Source organism: Oncorhynchus kisutch, linkage group LG7, assembly GCF_002021735.2.
Source record: "Oncorhynchus kisutch isolate 150728-3 linkage group LG7, Okis_V2, whole genome shotgun sequence".
NCBI classification, from domain to species: Eukaryota; Metazoa; Chordata; class Actinopteri; order Salmoniformes; family Salmonidae; genus Oncorhynchus; species Oncorhynchus kisutch.
The window spans coordinates 27,228,249-27,250,838 of record NC_034180.2 but is presented as its reverse complement, the minus strand read 5'-3'; the positions used below and the strand labels follow the sequence as shown (position 1 = coordinate 27,250,838).

The 22,590-nt window shown below is 43.8% G+C and overlaps 1 protein-coding gene across 1 annotated transcript in view; it reads left to right on the top strand.

Annotated features, from left to right (window-relative positions):
• The window catches only part of spred1 (sprouty related EVH1 domain containing 1), a 73,158-nt gene extending 55,968 nt beyond the window's left edge, over positions 1–17,190 (top strand). Inside the window, exons 4-6 of the mRNA XM_020487833.2 lie at positions 4,147–4,190; positions 12,513–12,677; positions 12,813–17,190. Of these exons, the coding sequence (XP_020343422.2) occupies positions 4,147–4,190; positions 12,513–12,677; positions 12,813–13,508 (905 nt within the window). The 3' untranslated portion in view covers positions 13,509–17,190. The remainder of the gene's footprint in view (positions 1–4,146; positions 4,191–12,512; positions 12,678–12,812) is intronic.
• Positions 17,191–22,590: the final 5,400 nt, after the last annotated feature.

The window sequence follows — 22,590 nt, the reverse complement described above, 5'->3', positions numbered from 1 at the left end:
CTCTCCTCCACACAGGCAGGTTCCTCTGTATTCCCGTTGCATCGCTCTGTTGCCGGACTGCAGTGTGTGTGTGTGTGTGTGTGTGTCTCAACCTTGCAGTCCTCTGTTGCCATGGCAACGGTGGGTACATGGTTCAGGCAGCTCCATGGCCCAGCACTGGCAGAGTCGTGCTGCAGAAAGTCTCTGTCTCAATGTGCTACAGACAGACGTTTGGCCAAGCCATCAATGTAAATAAGAATTTGTTCTTAATAGACGTGCCTGGAAAAATAAAGGTTAGGGAAAAAATAACATTAACAATGGACAGAGACTAACACAAAGATACACGCACACTGTTGAATGCTTCCGCAGTTTGATTCTGCTACGTTTCCACCCGACAGTCTTCTTCTCTAAACTAGAGACGGAGAGACAGACAGATGCCTGGTTTCTCCTGCTGCTTGCCTGGCTTCTGCTGCTTGCCTGGTTTGTTTTAAATGAGATCTTGGTGATCCTAATTAAGTGAACTGGGAGTCTTAAAAGAGCCTCTTGATGCCATAGGTACAAACAGTTTCCTCTTCGTCCGTCCCAGTGGAAAGGAGCTAATCTCTGTTTTCTACACTACTGCCAACATTTAACTTTGGACATATTTTCTTTCCCCCAACATTTCAATCAAAGCTAGTTTTTAGACATGTTGTTGTTAAGAGTTGGGTACAAGTTCAACAGTACTATTACTTACACTGAATGAATATATAAACGTATAACATGTCAAGTGTTTCATGAGCTAAAATAAAAGATCCCAGAAATGTTCCATACACACAAAGCTTATTTCCCTCCAAATGTTGTGCACAAATTTGTTTACATCCCTGTCATTGACCATTTTAGCTTTTGCCAAGATAATTCATCCACCTGAAAGGTGTGGCATATCAAGAAGCTGATTAAACAGCATGATCATTACACAGTTGCACCTTTTGCTGGGGACAAAAAAGGCCACTCTAAAATGTGCAGTTTTTCACAACACAATGCCACAAATGTCTCAGTTTCGAGTGACCGTGCAATTGACATGCTGACTGCAGGTATGTCCACCAGAGCTGTTGCCTGAGAATTCAATGTTAATTTCTCTACCATAAGCCGCCTCCAACATCACTTCAGAGAATTTGGCAGTACGTCCAACTGGCCTCACAACTGCAGACCACGTATAACCACGCCAGCCCAGGACCTCCACATTCTGCTTCTTCACCTGCGGGATCTTGTTAGACCAGCCAACTTGACAGCTGATGGAGCTTGACAACTGTGGGGCTGGCACAAGCAAGTAATTTCTGTACAAACTGTCAAATTGTCTCAGGGAAGCTCATCTGCATGCTCAGTGTCCTCACCAGGGTTTTGACCTGACTGCAGTTAGGTGTCGTAACTGACTTCAGTGGACAAATTCTCACCTTCGATGGCCACTGGCACGCTGTAGAAGTGTGCTCTTCACGGATGAATCCCGGTATCATCTGTACCCGGCAGATGGCAGACCACGTGTATGGCGTTGTGTGAGCGAGCGGTTTTCTGATGTCAATGTTGTGAAACAAGTGCCCATGGTGGCGGTGGAGTTATGGTATGGGCAGGCATAAAACAATTGCATCTTCTCGATGGCAATTTGAATGCACATAGCAACTGTGACGAGATCCTGAGGCCCATTGTTGTGCCATTCATCCGCTGCCATCACGTCATGTTTAAGCAAGATAATGCATGGCCCCATGTCTCAAGAATCTGTACACAATTCCTGGAAGCTGAAAATGTCCCTGTCTTCCGTGGCCTGCATACTCACCAGACATGTCACCCATTGAGCATGTGTGGGATGCTCTGGATCGACTCGCACGACATCGTGTTCCAGTTTCCTTCGATATCCAGCAACTTTGCACAGCCATTGAAGAGGAGTGGGACAACATTCTACAGGCCACAATCAACAACCTGATCAACTCTATGTGAAGGAGATGCATGAGGCAAATGGTGGTCACATCAGATACTGACTGGTTTTCTGATCCAAGCCCTCACCTTTTTTTTTAAGGTATCTGTGACCAACAGATGCATATCTGTGTTAGAGGTTATGATTTTTCAACACCGATGCCGATTGTAGGACCAAAAAAAGCCGATACCGATTAATCAGCCAATTTATTTTATTTATTTGTAATAATGACAATTACAACAATACTGAATGAACACTTATTTTAACTTAATATAATACATCCAATAAATAATTAAACATGTTCAATTTGGTTTAAATAATGCAAAAATAAAAAAGTGCAATATGTGCCATGTAAGAAAGCTAACGTTTAAGTTCCTTGCTCAGAACATGAGAACATATGAAAGCTGGTGGTTCCTTTTAAGAGTTTTAGGTTGCAGTTATTATAGGACTTTCTCTCTATACCATTTGTATTTCATTAACCTTTGACTATTGGATGTTCTTATAGGCACATTAGTATTGCCAGTATAGCTTCCATCACTCTCCTCGCTCCTCCCTGGGCTCGAACCAGGAACACAACGACAACAGCCACCCTCAAAGCAGCGTTACCCATGCAGAGCAAGGGGAACAACCACTCCAAGTCTCAGAGCGAGTGACGTTTGAAACGCTATTAGCCCGCACCCCGCTAACTAGCTAGCCATTTCACATCGGTTACACGAGCCTTATCTCGGGAGTTGATAGGCTTGAAGTCATAAACAGCTGCTGGTAAACGCACTAAAGTGCTGTTTGAATGAATGCTTACGTGCCTGCTGGTGCCTACCATCGCTCAGTCAGACTGCTCTATCAAATCATAGACTTAATTATAACATGATAATTCACAGAAATACGAGCCTTAGGTCATTAATATGGTCGAATCTGGAAACTATCATTACGAAAACAAGACGTTTATTCTTTCATTGAAATACGGAACCGTTCCGTATTTTATCTAACGGATGGCATCAATAAGTCTAAATATTCCTGTTACATTGCACAACCTTCAATGTTATGTCATAATTACGTAACATTCTGGCAAATTAGGCGGCCCAAACTGTTGCATATACACTGACTCTGCGCGCAATGAACGCAAGAGAAGTGACACAATTTCACCTGGTTAATATTGCCTGCTAACCTGGATTTCTTTTAGCTAAATATGCAGGTTTAAAAAATATATACTTCTGTGTATTGATTTTAAGAAAGGCATTGATGTTCATGGTTAGGTACACATTGGAGCAAAGATACGCACCGCATCGATTATATGCAACGCAGGACATATCAACCATGTGTAGTTAACTAGTGATTATGATTGATTGATTGTTTTTTTATAAGATAAATGTAATGCTAGCTTGCAACTTACCTTGGCTTACTGCATTCGCCTAACAGGCAGTCTTCTCGTGGAGTGCAATGAGAGGCAGGTGGTTGGACTAGTTAACTGTAAGTTTGCAAGATTGAATCCCCCGAGCTGACATGGTAAAAATATGTCGTTATGCCCCTGAACAAGGCAGTTAACCCACTGTTCCTTGGCCGTCATTGAAAATATGAATGTGTTCTTAACTGACTTGCCTAGTTAAATAAAGATTAAATCAAGGTGTAAAAAAAAAAAAAAGAAGCCAAATCGGTGTCCAAAAATACAGATTTCCGATTGTTATGAAAACTTGAAATCGGCCCTAATTAATCGGACATTCCGATTAATTGGTCGACCTCTAATCTATATTCCCAGTCGTGAAATCCATAGATTATGAATGAATTTATTTCAATTGAAATTGTTGCATGTTGCGATTTTTATATTGTTGTTTAATGTAGTATTCTTATCATAAGTCTACTTTCTTCAAAATCTTCATGGCTTTTTATCCCCGACCCGAGTTGTACTTGTACAAGAAGAGAGCAGATTTCATTAGGCCATGTGCCTTACTAACACAGAGTAGCTTTCATTTCCCCATTTAGCTGTGATGGCCAATGTAAGTCTGGGCCTACCATACTTCCCTCAATGGCTTCCCTCTTCCCATCTATCACCAGTGGCATGCTTGTGGGGATGTGTGACGTCTGGGGACTTGTAACATTTTAGGGACTTTTGATATAAAGGGACGTGGGGATGTACAGTATGTTATGTGAACTGTCTGTTGTGTCTGTGTAGCTACATGCTGGAATTCTTATTGAATTTCTGACTTTAATCAATCTTCTCTTTTCAGGCTGTCCTGCGTTTGGTGACTCGGACTCCCTGGATGGATTACAGGTGAGTCCAGGGACAAGGGTCCTCGTATATTCTCCATGGCTTTATTTGGTAGCACTACGGATTTCTGTCGGACTGACCCGACTTCCCACCAGTCTAGTGTAGTTCAGTTCTGTTGCCTGGGCTTGATTCAAGGACGCAGGGCCGAGGTAAATCTGAGCAGTGGCTCAACACGACACTCTATCCCAGTACTGCTTCAGGCCCTTTGTCTTTTCCTGTGACAGTTGTCTTTAGGATATGGGTCTGTTGTAACAGCCAGGGTCTTGCCTTACCTTTCATTGCTGGGGAGTTGTCGAGTGTGCCCACGGCTTAGGTGTGCATATCTGTCACCCGGTCAAAACTGATACCTGGGAACCAAGTTTCGTAAAAAAAAAAAAAAATTAAGTCAACATGGTACATTTCTCCAGTTTGTCTTTGTGGGTTATCTGAAACCACTCATATTTCCTCATCTCTTGATAGATTGAGCTGTGCTCAGGTGTAGTGTGTTGGTAAGTTGATAAAGGAGTTGGCTCTCTTTGTCCTCCTTAGTATGACCTTTTACAAGCTACTGGTACTGTTCGGCAGTGTAGATAGCAAAGTTTTCTCAATCTCATCAACAGGGAGTGAAGGTAAAGGCCTGCACACCCAAGCTGATTTTGCTTTAGATATGGAGTGTGCTGTAAAAACACCACTGCTCCTTGCTCAAGTTTTGCTTATGAAACACCACAAGTAGACAAACCTATCAGATTTGTGACACGAAGGGCCAATGTGTTGTATTTGTGAAAGTATACATGGCAAACTGAACCTCTTTCCAAAAGGCATTGTTTCAGATGACCTGCTAAGCTAATGATTTAGTATCCCCTGCTGCTCTTTAATTCCCAGTATCTGGGGGTTTTGTGTCCACCAGTGACCTGGTGGCTGGGCTGCAATCACCTTTGACCCCACAGTATCTGACCTGATTCACAGAGTGGAGTAGAGAAGGTCAGAGGGCGTGAGAGGAACGAGAGGATCTGTTCCTGTTCCTGTGGAGAGCAGCTTCCTCTTTAAGAAATCAGCCATACAGGAAGTCCAATGACAGCTGTTGCCAGGCAGCAAAGGAGCCGGCGGGCGGCCGGTGGGTGGGTGGGAGGAGCAGGGGGGTTCAGTAAGTGAGCAACCGAGGGTGTCGCCATGGTAATTTGGCATCAGAGTGTTGTGGTCTGAGACCTGGGAGTGGGCTACATGGGCGAGAAACTGTGAGGCTAGTCACACTCTCACACCAAGCCACGCAGCCAAAGAGATGGAGCTAACTAACACTCGACTCAAATGCCACCACATGCTAGGCAAGCTTCCACTGACCCAGGTTTATTTGACAAAAGAATAATTTTAAAAATGTTTTTGCAGTATGTGTAATGGAAACGGCAGATACAGGAGAAACGTTCTAAAGATCTACAACATATTTATCCTTGCCGAATCATTTTGAAGGTACGCACGTGATGTCACCGCATAACTATAAAGCTCCACTCCACATTTAATTCTGTCTACTGCTTGCAAAAACATTTTCTTAGTATAACAATCATGTTTCTTTGCAGGACAAGGATTGTCCTGACTTTTAAGAATGCCTGAATTGCTTCTCCTTGCTTTTCTGGTTGGCTGGAAAGTTTCACCATCCAATTATTTCAGGTCTACAGGAGTGCAAGTTTCACCAAGACATCGACCGTGGCGACACATTGGCACATGAGAATTATTAGAATATGTCAAATATTAGTCAATTATGAAACAGATAGGTGGAAGGGCAAGCAGGCAGTTTGTTGCCAATTTATTAATGCGCAATCTACCGAAATAGCTAATGGAAGCACTTCAACCACTGCATTTTTATTTGGCACCAGTTTTGTCATTATTTTCTTTCCTACTGTTTTTATTTTTTTGTAGGTGTGATGTCATTACGTCCAGCTGTTTTCATCGACACAAGATAGTTAAATGGAAACGCACCCTAGCAGGCAATTGTCACATCTATTTTCTACGCAAACTTTTTAAAAGTTACAAATAAATCACTGGACAAGTTACTGGAAACATATCTACTGTGTGACGTTAGCCTGCACCCCTTCATAACTGAACACGTTTCAGCCATCACTATGTGCTGTGCTCCGTCTCGCACGGCGAGAACTGTGTGTGTGCAGACTAAGAAGGCCATAGAAATAAGTTGGGTTTTGTCCAGTTTAATTTCTTTGTCGAAACTCTGACATGAATTGATTTAGCTGAAAGTGACCTTGTGCTGTAGCCCAGCCAAGATCCTTGAGACGAGTCACTTTGACACGGGAGGTAGGGCACATTGACACGGGAGGTAGGGCACATTGACACGGGAGGTAGGGCACTTTGACACGGGAGGTAGGGCACTTTGACACGGGAGGTAGGGCACTTTGACACGGGAGGTAGGGCACTTTGACACGGGAGGTAGGGCACTTTGACACGGGAGGTAGGGCACTTTGACACGGGAGGTAGGGCACTTTGACACGGGAGATAGGGCACTTTGACACGGGAGGTAGGGCACTTTGACACGGGAGGTAGGGCACTTTGACACGGGAGGTAGGGCACTTTGACACGGGAGGTAGGGCACTGACACGGGAGGTAGGGCACTGACACGGGAGGTAGGGCACTGACACGGGAGGTAGGGCACTGACACGGGAGGTAGGGCACTTTGACACGGGGGGTAGGGCACTTTGACACGGGGGGTAGGGCACTTTGACACGGGGGGTAGGGCACTTTGACACGGGGGGTAGGGCACTTTGACACGGGGGGTAGGGCACTTTGACACGGGGGGTAGGGCACTTTGACACGGGGGGTAGGGCACTTTGACACGGGGGGTAGGGCACTTTGACACGGGGGGTAGGGCACTTTGACGGGGGGTAGGGCACATTGACACGGGAGGTAGGGCACATTGACACGGGAGGTAGGGCACATTGACACGGGAGGTAGGGCACTTTGACACGGGAGGTAGGGCACTTTGACACGGGAGGTAGGGCACTTTGACACGGGGGGTAGGGCACTTTGACACGGGGGGTAGGGCACTTTGACACGGGGGGTAGGGCACTTTGACACGGGGGGTAGGGCACTTTGACACGGGGGGTAGGGCACTTTGACACGGGGGGTAGGGCACTGACACGGGGGGTAGGGCACTTTGACACGGGGGGTAGGGCACATTGACACGGGAGGAGGGGCACATTGACACGGGAGGTAGGGCACTTTGACACGGGAGGTAGGGCACTTTGACACGGGAGGTAGGGCACTTTGACACGGGAGGTAGGGCACTTTGACACGGGAGGTAGGGCACTTTGACACGGGGGGTAGGGCACTTTGACACGGGGGGTAGGGCACTTTGACACGGGGGGTAGGGCACTTTGACACGGGGGTAGGGCACTTTGACACGGGGGGTAGGGCACTTTGACACGGGGGGTAGGGCACTGACACGGGGGGTAGGGCACTTTGACACGGGGGGTAGGGCACATTGACACGGGAGGTAGGGCACTTTGACACGGGAGGTAGGGCACATTGACACGGGAGGTAGGGCACATTGACACGGGAGGAGGGGCACATTGACACGGGAGGTAGGGCACTTTGACACGGGAGGTAGGGCACTTTGACACGGGAGGTAGGGCACTTTGACACGGGAGGTAGGGCACTTTGACACGGGAGGTAGGGCACTTTGACACGGGAGGTAGGGCACTTTGACACGGGAGGTAGGGCACTTTGACACGGGAGGTAGGGCACTTTGACACGGGAGGTAGGGCACTTTGACACGGGAGGTAGGGCACTTTGACACGGGAGGTAGGGCACTTTGACACGGGAGGTAGGGCACTTTGACACGGGGGGTAGGGCACTTTGACACGGGGGGTAGGGCACTTTGACACGGGGGGTAGGGCACTTTGACACGGGGGGTAGGGCACTTTGACACGGGGGGTAGGGCACTTTGACACGGGGGGTAGGGCACTTTGACACGGGGGGTAGGGCACTTTGACACGGGGGGTAGGGCACTTTGAAGGCTTGTTTGACCTTTTATTGGATTTAGCCTAGTCACTCTGTATGAGCTTGACGGGACTTGTAACATGTCTGCCATGTAGAGCGTTTTAGGATGTCTGGTTTTCCCCTGATACTCTGAAACTCCGAGCATATGCAGACATCAATGGCCATCCAGGTCTCTTGGTATCTGGAACCTTTTAACCCCCAGTCCAGATGTGTGTGTGTGTGTGTGTGTGTGTGTGTGTGTGTGTGTGTGTGTGTGTGTGTATTGCTCGGCTCTGTATCTTGTGTGTGCCTGTGTGTGGTGTAGGGCCCTCATCAGCCCACATCCTGCCCTCCCTCACCCTGACACCTCACACCCACTCCCAGTCTCTCTCTCACACACACACATGCACAGTCGACACTGTCAAAGGCTGACATACTGCAAAAATGCCCCCCCCTCCCCCCCACCCACACACACTCTCATAGCCATTCACACACTACATTGACAAGATGCTGCTGTCCTTGACTTAGCCTTTGCAGAACCTTGTTTAGATGCAACATTTGACAGATTTATGAAGAAGAATAACCACATCTACTGCATGACCTCAGCTGAGGGGGATGGATGAGCCTTTCCTTATCTCAAATGGATGTAGAAGATAGGACTTGTGGGAGATGTAGTTTGTGTTTGCAGAGATTTTGATGCAGCCAAGTATTTGAGAGGAGGTGGGGTGATATAGTTCAAAAGAGATTAAAGAAGCAAACCCCAGTGGTGGGTGGTCAAACGGTGCATGTTTTAGTCCAAGTAAGGTAGTTTGGTTGAGGAGAAAGCTTACTGAAGAGAAGCCCCCCGTAGAATCCGTGTAGAGCAGGGCTGAGCAGCATTTACGAGGATTCATACTAGGAATGAGTCATCGTCTGTGACACTGAAGAACTCGTCATACACAATCCCACTCTCTCCCCCTCTGCTTCTCTCTCTAACACACATCTGAATGCTTTTTGCTTGGGATGTTTCAGAATGAAATACTGTGAACCGAGGAGCCAGATATTTCAGAGGTCGTCATGCAGATGCCTGGACCTGTGACTCCTTATGAGTCGCTGATTCAACACACCTGTGCCTTATGGGGTTTCCAGCGTGTGGAGCAGCCAAGCCCCTTCCCCCATGTGTGTGTGCCTGGGAGGGTGGGAGCGCTTGAAGCTCTGATGTTGGTCCTGCGCCAGGTTGCTCCCCGCCATCTCCCCCTCGACATCTCTGGGGTCAGATCAGAACCAGATTGGCCCCCACGCATGCCTTTGAATGGTGGGGCTCAGCCCAGTGCTTTAAAAGGAAGCCCAAATCTGGTTCCCATTTCACTCCCCTAAAACACACACACACACACACAGCTGTCATCTGTCTTTTTAAGTTATGGGCTGCATTTCTCCAGCTGGAGCTGGTTTATGACATTCTCTCGGCAGACTCGTTGGCCGTGCTCTCTGTCTCTCTCTCACACACACACACACACACACATACACACATACATACATACATACATACATACGTATACATATGTTCTCGTACACACTTATTTATTTTATCCTGTTCTGTTCTTTCTCTTCTTTCCACTCCTCTTCTTAGTCTGTCCTTCCTGCTCAGACGTCTAACACACTGAGTGTGTGTGACACAGTATTTTAGCATTCAGAGAAGCAGAGAGGAAACAAGACGCACACACTTTGTTGAGAGAGAGAGGCATCTCTTAGCAACCACAGGACAGTAATTACTGTAACAGCAGCTGGGCGCAAACCAGATTTCCGCTGTGCGTTAAAACACTGGCGTGGGCTACTTTACACAGTGCACTGACTAACCAGCAGCCTCCTCCACACGCAGGGAGAGAGAGGGAGGGAGAGATGGACAAGCCTGGATGGAGCCAGGGAGTGTATGCTTATGTGTGTCAGAATATGTATCTTTGTGTGACTGCGTGTAAGGTTGCGTACTTATATATATATATATATATATATATATATATATATATATATATATATATATATATATATATATATTGTGTGTGTGTGAGAATTTGTGTGCCTGTGTCTGCATGCGTGTACTGGCAAGTGCACAGATGGGACACCATGCTTGTGTGAGTGCTGAAATGTGCTGTCCATAAGGCCTCTCTCTGTCATGGCTGCCTATCCATCTCCTCTCCTCCATACCTTTCTGCCTCTCCTGCTGGGGTTGGGCTCATACTCCATTGTCACCTAACAGGTGTGTGTCTGAACATGTATGAATGTATTTGGTGTGTGTGTATGTTACATAGTTATTAACAGTATTTGTCATTTTCAGTTGACAAGGAGCTGTCTGTGGATGATGCTGTTGATACCTTCTGAGACAATTTTTTCAAAGGGGAAAAAAAGACTCCTTTGAGGACACATTTAGCCTTAAAGAGGAGGGAATGTTTTACATTTAAATTTAGCAGACGCACTTATCCACAGTGACTTACAGTAGTGAGTGCATATATTTTGGTACTGGTCCCCCTGTGGAGGTTGAACCCACAACCCTGGCGTTGCAAGCGCCGTGCTCTACCTACTGAGCCACACGGGACTGCGAAACTGGCTACAGGGTTAAAAGTGGCTATGTGTTTATCAGGCCCATGTTTGTAGATCTCACAGCAATAAAAATGCCTGTGGGAACACATGGGCGGCTGATAGGAACTATGAGTTCTCAACAGACGGGGCTTGAGTCATCTCCGGCAGAAGCACAGGGAGAAAAGTGGGCTCTGGCTTCCACCTGGTGGACAAATGTTGGAATTCATATAGTTAGGATATCAGTGGCATCTGTAGCTAATGTGAGTCAGTGTTACACTTCTTATTTAGAAGTATAATAAAGACGCCCTGTGTAAGTTGCAATAAGATGTGTTGAATATAAACTTGAATAGAAACGTCCTCACTGTCAACTGTGTTTATTTTCAACAAACTTAACGTGTAATTATTTGTATGAACATAAGATTCAACAACTGAGATATAAACTGAACATGTTCAACAGACACGTGACTAACAGAAATGGAATCATGTGTCCCTGAACAAAGGGGGGGTCGAAATTAAAAGTCAGTATCTGGTGTGGCCACCAGCTGCATTAAGTACTGCAGTGCATCTCCTCCTTATGGGCTGCACCAGATTTGCCAGTTCTTGCTGTGAGATGTTACCCCATTCTTCCACCAAGGCATCTCTGGGGGGGAATGGCTCTAGCCCTCACCCTCTGATCCAAAAGTTCCCAGACGTGCTCAATGGGATTGAGATCTGGGCTCTTCTCTGGCCATGGCAGAACACTGACATTCCTGTTTCGGAGGAAATCACGGACAGAACGATCAGTATGGCTGGTGGCATTGTCATGCTGGAGGGCCATGTCAGGATAAGCCTGCAGGAAGGGTACCACATAGTGTTGAGATTGGCTGTAATGACAACAAGCTCAGTCCGATGATGCTGTGACACACCGCCCCAGACCATGACGGACCCTCCACCTCCAAATCGATCCTGCTCCAGAGTACAGGCCTAGGTGTAACGCTCATTCCTCCGATGATAAACGCAAATCCGACCATCACCCCTGGTGAGACAAAACTGCGACTCCTCATCGGTGAAGAGCACTTTTTGCCAGTCCTGGCTGGTCCAGCGATGGTGGGTTTGTGCCCTTAGGCAACGTTGTTGCCGGTAATGTCTGCTGAGGACCTGCCTTACAACAGGCCTACAAGCCCTCAGTCCAGCCTTGTGGACAGTCTGAGCACTGATGGAGGGATTGTGTGTTCCTGGTGTACCTTGGGCAGTTGTTGTTGCCATCCTGTACCTGTCCCACAAGTGTGATGTTCGGAAGTACCGATCCTGTGCAGGTGTTGTTACACGTGGTCTGCCACTGCGAGGACAATCCCCTGTCCGTCCTGTCTCCCTGTAGTGCTGTCTTAGGCGTCTCACAGTATGGACATAGCAATTTCTTACCCTGGCCACATCTGCAGTCCTCATGCCTCCTTGCAGCATGCCTGAGGCAAATTCACGCAGATGAGCAGGGACCCTGGGCATTTTTCTTTTGTTTTTCAGAGTCAATAGAAAGGCTTCTTTTAGTGTCCCAAGTTTTCATAACTGTGACCTTAAATGCCTACCGCCTGTAAGCTGTTAGTGTGTTAACGACCGCTCCATAGGTGCATGTTCATGAATTGTTTATGGTTCATTGAACAAGCATGGGAAACAGTGTTTAAACCCTTTACCATGAAGATCTGTGAAGTTATTTGGATTTTTACGAATTATCTTTGAAAGACTGGGTCCTGAAAAAGGGACGTTTCTTTTTTTGCTGAGTTTAGAAGTTGATAAATGTGGCCGATGTCTGACTGGTTGTGTGTGGTTGTGTTGCAGCCCCTGTGTGAGGAGCCGCCCTCCATCTGTACACCCATGAAGGAGCCCTTCTCCCCCCTGAGTGTCCACAGTGTGGTGTCCACTGAGCCCTGCCGAGGCTGCTATGTCCGCGCTCAGCCTTTTGACGAGTTCCCCTCCAGCAACCGGCGTTACCTGCCTCCTCAGGTCAGTATCAAAAGTCTCTAGACTTACTCTATATTATTGTATATCATTCGCCCTTTATCACTGATGGAGATTAAACCTAGTTAAGTATACTATTTCTGAAAATACTATAATAACTATAATAACTGTCTCCACTAGGTCTCCTTCAAGTCGACGCGCCACGTGAGCTTTCACATGGACGAGGAGGAGATCGTTAGGATCAACCCTCGTAAGGACGTTCTGATCCGCGGTTACGAGGACTACCGCCACCCCTTCATGTGGAAGCATGATGTGGAGCGAGAGGACCCTGACTTCCCCGCCTCCTTCCACAAACTGGACACCAAGAAGTGTGAGTACCTCTTCCCCGAGGGGCCGGGCATGGAGTCCCACTCGGGCCCTGGGAGTATGGGTATGGACACAGGGCGAGGGCTGGGTAAAGACTCCTCCATCAAGACCCAGCCCTCGCCGCTGCTCAAGTCCAAAAAAGGGCGGCGGCGGCGGGAGGATGGTGAGCGTTCACGCTGTATCTACTGTCGGGAAATGTTCAATCATGAGGACAACCGGCGGGGGCAGTGCCAGGACGCTCCAGACCCCATCAAGCAGTGCATCTATAAAGTCAGCTGCATGCTGTGTGCCGAGAGCATGCTGTACCACTGCATGTCCGACTCTGAGGGAGACTTCTCGGACCCGTGCTCGTGTGACACGGCCGACGAGCAGTTCTGCCTGCGCTGGCTGGCCCTGACGGCACTGTCCTTCATCGCTCCCTGTATGTGCTGCTACCTGCCGCTGAGAGCCTGCCACCACTGTGGGGAGGCCTGCCGATGCTGCGGGGGCAAGCACAAGGCCGCCGGGTGACCTGACTGAACTCAGACCCCCCCCCTCACCCGGGACGACCTACCCACAACACAGCTAGCTAACACAGGAAAGCGGAAGCTTGTTTTTCCATTCACCTCTCAAAGGGGGGTGACATGTTGTTATAGACCCCTGGCTCTGGATGTCTTTTGGAGATGTTTGTGTCCTCCGACGCAGAGAGCAACGGAAGACCGACCTCGTGCTTTACGGGGCTCTGAGTGTGAAGTTAAGTTCAGGAGCTGAACGCGAGGAGAAGGCATTGTGATTAACAGACATGGTGATATTACTAAACACACACTCACACTCGTACATAATACAGACAGGCAGGCCACCATGTCAGACTCTCTCTAGAAGTAATGTGTAACTTTATGAAGGAATAACAAATGACGACAAAAAGAAAAGAAAAGAATTGTGCGGAAAGAAAACATACTTAGTGTTCCAGTATGCTGAAAGGGATATTTTCTTGCATTTTTGTGAAATAGCGTTTGGGTAACAGTGGCCTTTCCTTTGACTCGAGCATTGGCCGACAGTGTAATTATTAGACAGAGAAAGTGCACCAGACATGTTTTATCCTCCCCACATAAAGGTAAACTTCACACAATTCTAATGGTACGTTAACCATAAGACCATTCTTACAGAGTCATTTAACAGTTCAGAGATGTTGCTGTGGTGGATGTGTACGTGTTTCCTTATTTTGTACTATTCATTGAATGTTGAACAAAAAAAAGAGCGTAACACCTTTATCTTTTGACGGGTACAGTATGACATAGCTTTTGACGTTCACCATAGATAATGTTAGAATTATTTCCTTGTTTTGGTAAGGCGATTTGGACCACTTATTTGCATTCCAACATAAAGGGATCGATTCCATGAGCAGAAGGGAAAACATGGTAATGTATTTTGCCCCCCCCCCCCCCACACAAAAAAAAAAATGTTTTTCCCAAGTCAAGAGTTAATGTTAACACTCCTTGAATCACCTTACATGAATGAGACCAATACTTCACAATTCCATGTACTTTACCAGATTTTCAATTTTGACTCAATCAAATGTTTGCTTCATGGTGAAACTGGTGTTTGTCTTCTTTTTTCTTGCTCATTTTATGTTTTGAATTTATAAAGCTGAAATTTTACTCAACCAGCAAGTTTTTACATGTAATTTTGGTGACTCAAATTAGGCTATTTTTGGGAAAAACTAAATATTTTTGAATTAGTCGGCAACAAGAAATCACCAATTTTAAAACAAAAATGTTGTGTGAGGAAAAACCCACCTTGAAAGCACTGGTCTCCAAGCTTTGGTTACAGCACCATCTCCAAGATTCAAAAGTACTGTATGTCTGTCCCCTTGTGATTGAAGCATTTGTAAGAATGAGTCTAATGTACTGCTGTTATTGGGTCATTTTGCAGCTTGTTCACGGTAACTCCTAGAATACATCATGTAACATTTGCCCAGTCGTGAATGAATGGATGCATCGTTTTAAAGGTCACAGAAAGAAAGTACATTTGGCTATAGGTTATTAAAGCATATGAGTATGATTGGTGCATAAGCACAGGGATCGTAGAAACTGCTCTGTTTTGACTAGTTGTAACAAAACAGACTTTGTTGAAGCCTGATTGGTAGATATGAAGGTCCTTGTTCAAATCCGTATTTCACACAGAAGAACAATAGCCACGATAACAACCAATGAATGACTAGACAGACCCCCAGTTGTATTAATTTGATACTGTGTCTCAAAAAGACAGTATGATATTGCTAATTCCACACAACAGCATCAACTGTTGATTTTAGACTGTCTGCCTGTGCACCTGAATAATGTTTGAGAACAAAGAGTCTTCTTTGATCATTTAGATCAAACTGATTAGAAAATCGCCCTTCCCAATTTGAAAACCTTGTCATTACCGCCCTGTACCTTGGCCAGTAGATATGAACCCCATCCCTCGGCCCGCCACTCCTCGAGAAAAGGAAGTGGCAACTCGGTCTTGTCTCCAGACTGGACGGGGGCAGTCAACTTCTTCCAAATCCCACTCTTATTGCCCCATGCTGGGCACTCTTTACTTTCTATGCAAACTCTTGACCATGGGAAACATATAGACCTCTCTCCACACGGAGTCAGTGACAGGACACTTTAATAATGCTATATAGATGTTACCCAGGTACCAAAATCCAAATGCCTGTAAATATGTAACACTATATTTAAATACCTGATAATAATCCCGTTTGGTTTTTTGGAAATGAAGATAGAGCTGTATTTATCACTGCTGTCAGCATATACTGTAGCTTCAATTGACAGCATTATGTACATAGGTCACCTTTTTAGTATTATTTCACATTGAAAAGTAGAGGGCGTTGAGGATTGAAATGACGATTGCGCGTTGAATAGAGTTTCTTTCTAGTTTTGTACCGAGGAAGGAAGGCTAGAGTGCTAACAATGTCAAAGTAGTGGCAGTCCACTTATTTTTAAAAAGTTTATATATAAAGCTGCTAGATACAATCAGTAATTGTATTGTGTTGGGAGGGAGAGAAAGATCTGCTCTGAAAGACTGTTAAAACAATATCTAGTTCTCTGACAGCATATAACCATGACCACGAGTGTGTGTGTTCTTGTGTGTTGTGCGTGTGTTCACCCATTTTGGTTTGTTTGTCCATTTCCTTTCTGTTCTCATCCCATATTGTAATTTGGATTGCCCTGCATATTGCAAGCTGAACCAAGGTTTGATGAACCTGATTTAAAAACTTGCTGGCTGAGAAGCAAAATGTAGGATGTACATTTTTTTTACAAGTATAGCTGAGAGATACTGAAATAGCCTGTTTCATTCTGCATTAACCAGCACAGTGCAACTCGCTATCATGTACTGTATTATATATGCAACGTCTGTCTGCTTTAATATATATCTTTTTTTACCTGTCAGTTAACTTTGCAAATGTAAGACTTCAGTTTCTAACCACTGCTGCTAGTCTTATTATTCTTTCCTTCAATCTTAAAGTGTGGATATCTTTGGAATGCATACAAAATGTACATTCTCGACTTTGTCTCGGTTCAAATGAAATGCCTATATAAACGTGTTTCTTCAGTGTGTTGCTTAGAAAGGTTACTTTTCACAGCAGTTGAGTGGTCACTTTTACATTCTCCGATGCTTTGGTGCACTGATATATGTAGACTTTTTTTTCCTTCTTACAGCGCTTGATGATGTAACATTTTATGTGATTAGTTCTAAATAGTGGGAAACATTATTATTATTATTATTATTATTTTTAAATTGCAGTAACAATGGTACTCTAGTTGTTCTGTAAACACTGCCTGTTTATTTTCTTTCTCGTGCATCTATTCTTTCGTTTTCTTAGTGCCATTGGCTTCACACCCTGACAACCATCGGGGGGGAAAAAGTGCCTCACGTCCATCATAGTTTCCATCTAAAACTTAACAGCTCTTGTCCTGGTTATATTGGTTTATATATGTCTAGCTATTTCTATCATGGTTTGAAAATTCCAAGTATATGATGTAAAATGTATAGTTCAATAACTCATGTCATAGTTGTATTTTCTTCATACAGATGTAGCTTGTTACTTTTCATAAATATATCATGTAAATATGCATACATATGTTTGTAACTGTTTTTGTTACATCATACACTTGTAATTTGACATATCAAATAACATTATCATAATAAAATGGTGAGTTTTAATCTTCTTGTTGTCTTGTGGGATTCTTTTCAAGACTTCTATCATTATCTTGCCACCTCATGTAATATAATTATATTTCTATGGGGGAGATGCCACCTTGCATATCTACATCCAAATTCTACGTAACGTTGCAGGAGTATTTCTCACGTATTATCTCTAGCTAGTGGTATCTAGTGCTAATGTTGTTTTTCATTGAGAAAATATCAAGACGCTCATCAGCAGGATGAGTTTATGACAGCACCTTCCATTTGAGCTTCAGGACCAAGTGAAATTCATCCCAGAATGTTTTCCCCATGTGAATGTCACATATACTATAATAGTATTCTGTTGAATCACTTGACATATAATTATGGTTAGACTATATAGAAGATTAATAACATTATCCATAGGTCATGGCTGTACACAAATTACATGTTTCATTCACATACTTGAATGGTAAGAATAACATTTCAGAATGTCATGTAACTCTTTTCAAAGAGTGTTTTTTGATGATTTTATTATGCTTTTCAGTCCACGGAAGATTTGAAGATAAAACCCGGGAGGCTCCTGAGGGGAAGACAGCTCATAATAATGGCCGGAACAGTGCAAATGGAATGGCATCAAACGCATGGAAACCATGTGTTTGATGGATTTGATACCATTCCGCTCCAGCCGTTACCACTAGCCCGTCCTCCCAGTTAAGGTGCCACCAACCTCCTGTGCCGGGAGGTTATTAGCGGGAACCATACTTAGACATCACATCATTATAGATTTTCCATTATGGCGTCTGTGAGGACATGAGCAACGCCATTGAGGCCGTCTCCATTTTAAAGTAGACAATTTTCTAAAATGTTCTACTACTACATTTCCTCTAACTATGACAACATACTCGTCAACAACCTATTTTTCCTGACTATGACGATAATGGGAAGAGAAGCCCTGGAAAATAATAACCATTACAATTTACTTTTCATTTTAGTCTATGAAAATGTGAGGCGCGAATTTCACGAGACTAATGGACATTTAATTTGACAAGAAGCTTCTTTTCGTCTGTTTTTTTTCCAATCATAAGAATGAATGCATGCAGAATATTGCATGCAATCCTCTCATTGGAAGAATTGACATCGTTCAGTTGCAAGGTCTGATTGAACTATAGTGAATGATAAAGGCCTCTACTGGCCAAAAGGTGGTTTTAGCATGGGCAGAGCCATTAAGGGCTTCCACCATCCTTCCACCTTTTTAAAGTAGTCAACTGGGTGGGGAGTCCTATGGGTTGTAAAGCCTCAAGGGCACTGCCCATGCTGTCACTGACGCTATAATGGCACAGACAAAAAAGATGAGTCCTCTATCTATCTCTATGGATTGATCTGCCTGGCTCTCCCAGGCGGTCACTTCAGTCACTCGACAATCTGAACTGATGCTAAACCAGGCCGCTTCACTTGTAAGCCTAAATAACCTCAACTAGAAATAATAATAATACTCTCTCTTACTTTCATGTATAGGCTATTTTTGCTTTGATCACATCAGAAGCTCTATTTTCCCATATGCGCTGTGTTGCTGCTCTCGCACTGCTGTCCGCATATGCGAGTTGCAGTTGCTTTTTTCCTATGTGAAAAGCTTATGCTATTTGTTGCACATTGTGAGTAAAGTAATACTTCTGGCATTTTTTGGGAAGATCAAATTCTCCCCTTTTCAAAGAAACCACTTATTTACCCCCATTGATGGTTATGATCGAGAGGATATCAGAGCTGTAAATTGTTCAACCTGTGGCCAAGGCTTTATAACGTGTATGGTTAATTATGGCTGGCATTGGTTACAATCTGCCACAATATCAATGTTGCCAGCTGATGTATACGAGAGGACAGTAGGCCTAGTTGGACAAAGCTATCTGAATGTGCACACGATGGAAGTTACAGGTAGCCTAAATAGTATTATTATTATTATTTTAAATGCACTGACTATTATGTCACTAAAATATCTGGGATTAAAACTAGACAAAAACTGTCCAGAGTATTAGTGGACTGATAATTAACTAAGGATGAAATTACTTAAATGTGACTAAGACTAAATTATATTTTAAAACTAGGACGAAAACTAAATCTAAAATAATGGCCAAAATGAAAAATGGTAGTGTTGTTTGAACAGGTATAAAGCCAAGGTTGGGGAGCATGAAGATGGTATTTTATTCCGGATACCCATTAGTTCTTCCTGGGGTCCTAAGCTTCCTACTGCTATAATTAATTTAAAGAAAAACAATATGTTTCGTTGCACATAATGAAGGTATTTGCCCAAATTATTGGGCCATACTCGAGTAATCTACATAATTTGCATTACTATGACACAGCAACCATGGAGATGGACAGTGCATGGGTGCTGAAAGTAGGCTAATTCCAGAAGGCCAAATTAATTTAAACAGACGTCATTTTAATTTGACTTTAGGCTACTAACAACGAGTGATTTGTGTTGGAGCCTATTTCTTCGTATTCAAGAAATAAGTGATAGGCCTATCTGTTTGACAGACAGAACTATAGTCTACTGTCAGCTTTTATTTCAGCCTTTAATTTCCTTGCATTTAACCTGTTGAATTATCTACTTTAAAATTGGAGGAATTGGTGCCTCTAGGACATTTTAGATGGTTGTTAGGGAAACTTTTTACTGAGTAATGTCTGTTTTTTATGATTGTGCTTTGCTTTTCGAGTATTGTCGTGTATAATAACGTGTAGTTTAATGTGTTTATTTTATTTCAATGTATCCAACGGGTGGGTCTAATCCTGGACACTGATTCGTAAAAAACGCATTCCAGTCGATGTCTATTCCACAATTTACCACCGGCGAACACTATAACATTGAAATGCCTATTGACTCTGTTCCATCTCACAGCGCAATCCACTGTCTCTTCAACCCAGCCAGACAATTTATCAATTTGATTTCCACTGTAAAAAGCATCTAGACATCTCCCATTTATTTTAGACTAGGAATGAGTTTTCAATAGTGGAGATTTGTATAAACCTTGCTGTCTGTCTCTGACATCTGCAAAATTGTTTCAGTATTGAAATTCGATCTCCAGCTGATCCATAGTAATGAATGTGTAAGGGTTGGAAGTCTGGATGAGACAGACAGCCAGGCATTTTTTCTCAGCCAGTCAAAATCATGAATCAGCATGATTTTTCTGAATATTTACAAAGAAATGTCAATAGAAAACAGGTCAAACGAAACGAAGTGCAGCTAGTTTGGAGTCTTTCCAGCTCCAGTGTGATGATTGTGTTAGCTGTGTTGTTGGCTAGCTCCTCTGGACAACAGTGTTCTGACAAGAGAGCACATTTTCTATGCCAAGTGAATTTGTGCATCATTAGCTCAATGTTATGGATGTAACCAAATAAATGTCACTAGAAAACAGCTTAAACAAATACAAACGCAAATACTTTGTTGTTATTATGGCTGCACTGTTTGACGTGACTGTAAATTAGCCGTAGTTGGCTAGCTAGTGAGCAAGGAATAAGCACAGTGCCAGATGGGTCGCGTCAATAGATACAGAACAAAAATACTTAACGACTGGATCGAGTCTCTGGCAACCGAATAATAGAACGACCGACCAGCTGGCTTGGGAAGCAACCCTAGATTTGTGCCAGGACTATATATTGTGGAAGAATGAAATACGAATACATTTATCAAAATAACGTTTTTAATGAAAATATGTAAAACAGTATTTGAATAAGTTGATAACCTATTGTATAAAAGCCGATGTTTTGAGGAAATATTGGCACGGTTTGCCGACCCTCGACTTAATCTTGGGCCTAACAACACTCGTGCTAATATATCCTCCCAAACTAAAATGTATTGTGGTGCTATACAGGGCTCATCTGGAGAAAAAAAAGACAGCAATAACCCACTGTCAAAATAAAGGTTAAATAAAAATATAAAAATAAACGAGTACCATTGTGTGATGTGATCATCTGCTATTTATAATAATAACAACAATAATAATAATAAGTGATGAGTTGGACTAATTAGACATAGGCAACACTTAAAGGTTATTTTGAGTGACGTGGGCGCCCTTCGAATTGTGGTGCTGAAAGGACAGCAGCGGTCACGTGTCGTTCTGGGTTCCAGTGCGTAAGGTGGTCGGTGGAGTTTTATGAACAGCATGGCAAAAACGAGTGGATTTGGAGCCTAGATCTCGTTGGTGTGATGGTAAGGTCAATGCAGTAGGATCAGATAGTCTGTATGTACAATAGAGGTTGTACGTTTCTGTAAACTAAGCACTGTTTGTTGAGATTTACATAGTCTATTTATTGTGGTGTTGAAAACCCAAAACATGACATTGAAGTGTCCAAAGTCGGTATGCTTCCTTTATTGGTTGTGTGGTGCATTGGCACAGATTTTTTTTGTTGGAAAATTCATTGCATATATTTTATACAATTATAAATATGGCATCAAAATGTTGAAAATCTGATTTCCCCCTAGCTGATCAATGTCTGCAGCTGGCTATGATCGAAGTGTAAGGAAAGAGGTAGGGAGCGTGAGCTCGTATGTGGAGGCCGGCGAACCCTCAACTTTCTGGCCTGTATCCCTGTGTAGCATCAACTGTGCCACAAAAGCATGCTGAAGAATTCCACGTTTATAAACACAGGGTTGCTACAGTTATTGCTATTTTTGGTCATAAATATTATTTTGAGTTAATTATATGAGGGGGGAGGGTGTTCAATTTATGTTACAGTACAAGGGGGAGGGTCATTTTAAAGCAAAAGGAAAGTTGGACCAGTAGGCTAATATCCCATTTCATGGGTGCACAATCATAGGTTACGCTATACAGTGCATACAAGTAAGCCTCCAATGCAATTCTGAAGCCAAATACATCCACAGTGCGATTTAAACAGATTTTCTTTGGTCAGATTAACTAATAATTGTATTTTCTTTAATTTATATAACAACATTCCAGTCTTGTTTAGCCTTATCTTGTCCAACTGTGGCATGTGTTAATCTGCAAAATTGTAATTATTCGCCTACCTCCTCATGCCTTTTGCACACAATGTATATAGACTCCATTTTTTCTCTACTGTGTTATTGACTTGTTAATTGTTTACTCCATGTGTAACTCTGTGTTGTTTGTTCACACTGCTATGTTTTATCTTGGCCAGGTCGCAGTTGCAAATGAGAACTTGTTCTCAACTAGCCTACCTGGTTAAATAAAGGTGAAATAAAAAAATAAAAAAATGTTTCCATCAGTTTGCGTCAGTTTCAATGGGGGACTTTTATTTTAACGGCAAATCAGCGATTCCCCTATTGTTGCTCATGCTCATGTTATTTATAACACACTGGTCCCACTTGACTACTTCAAAACCCTTCCCATGCCAAAGCAGGCTTTTGGGCAGTAGAGTCCTCTATCTATCTCTATGAAGGGAACACACTGAGCGGAACAAAAGTAAC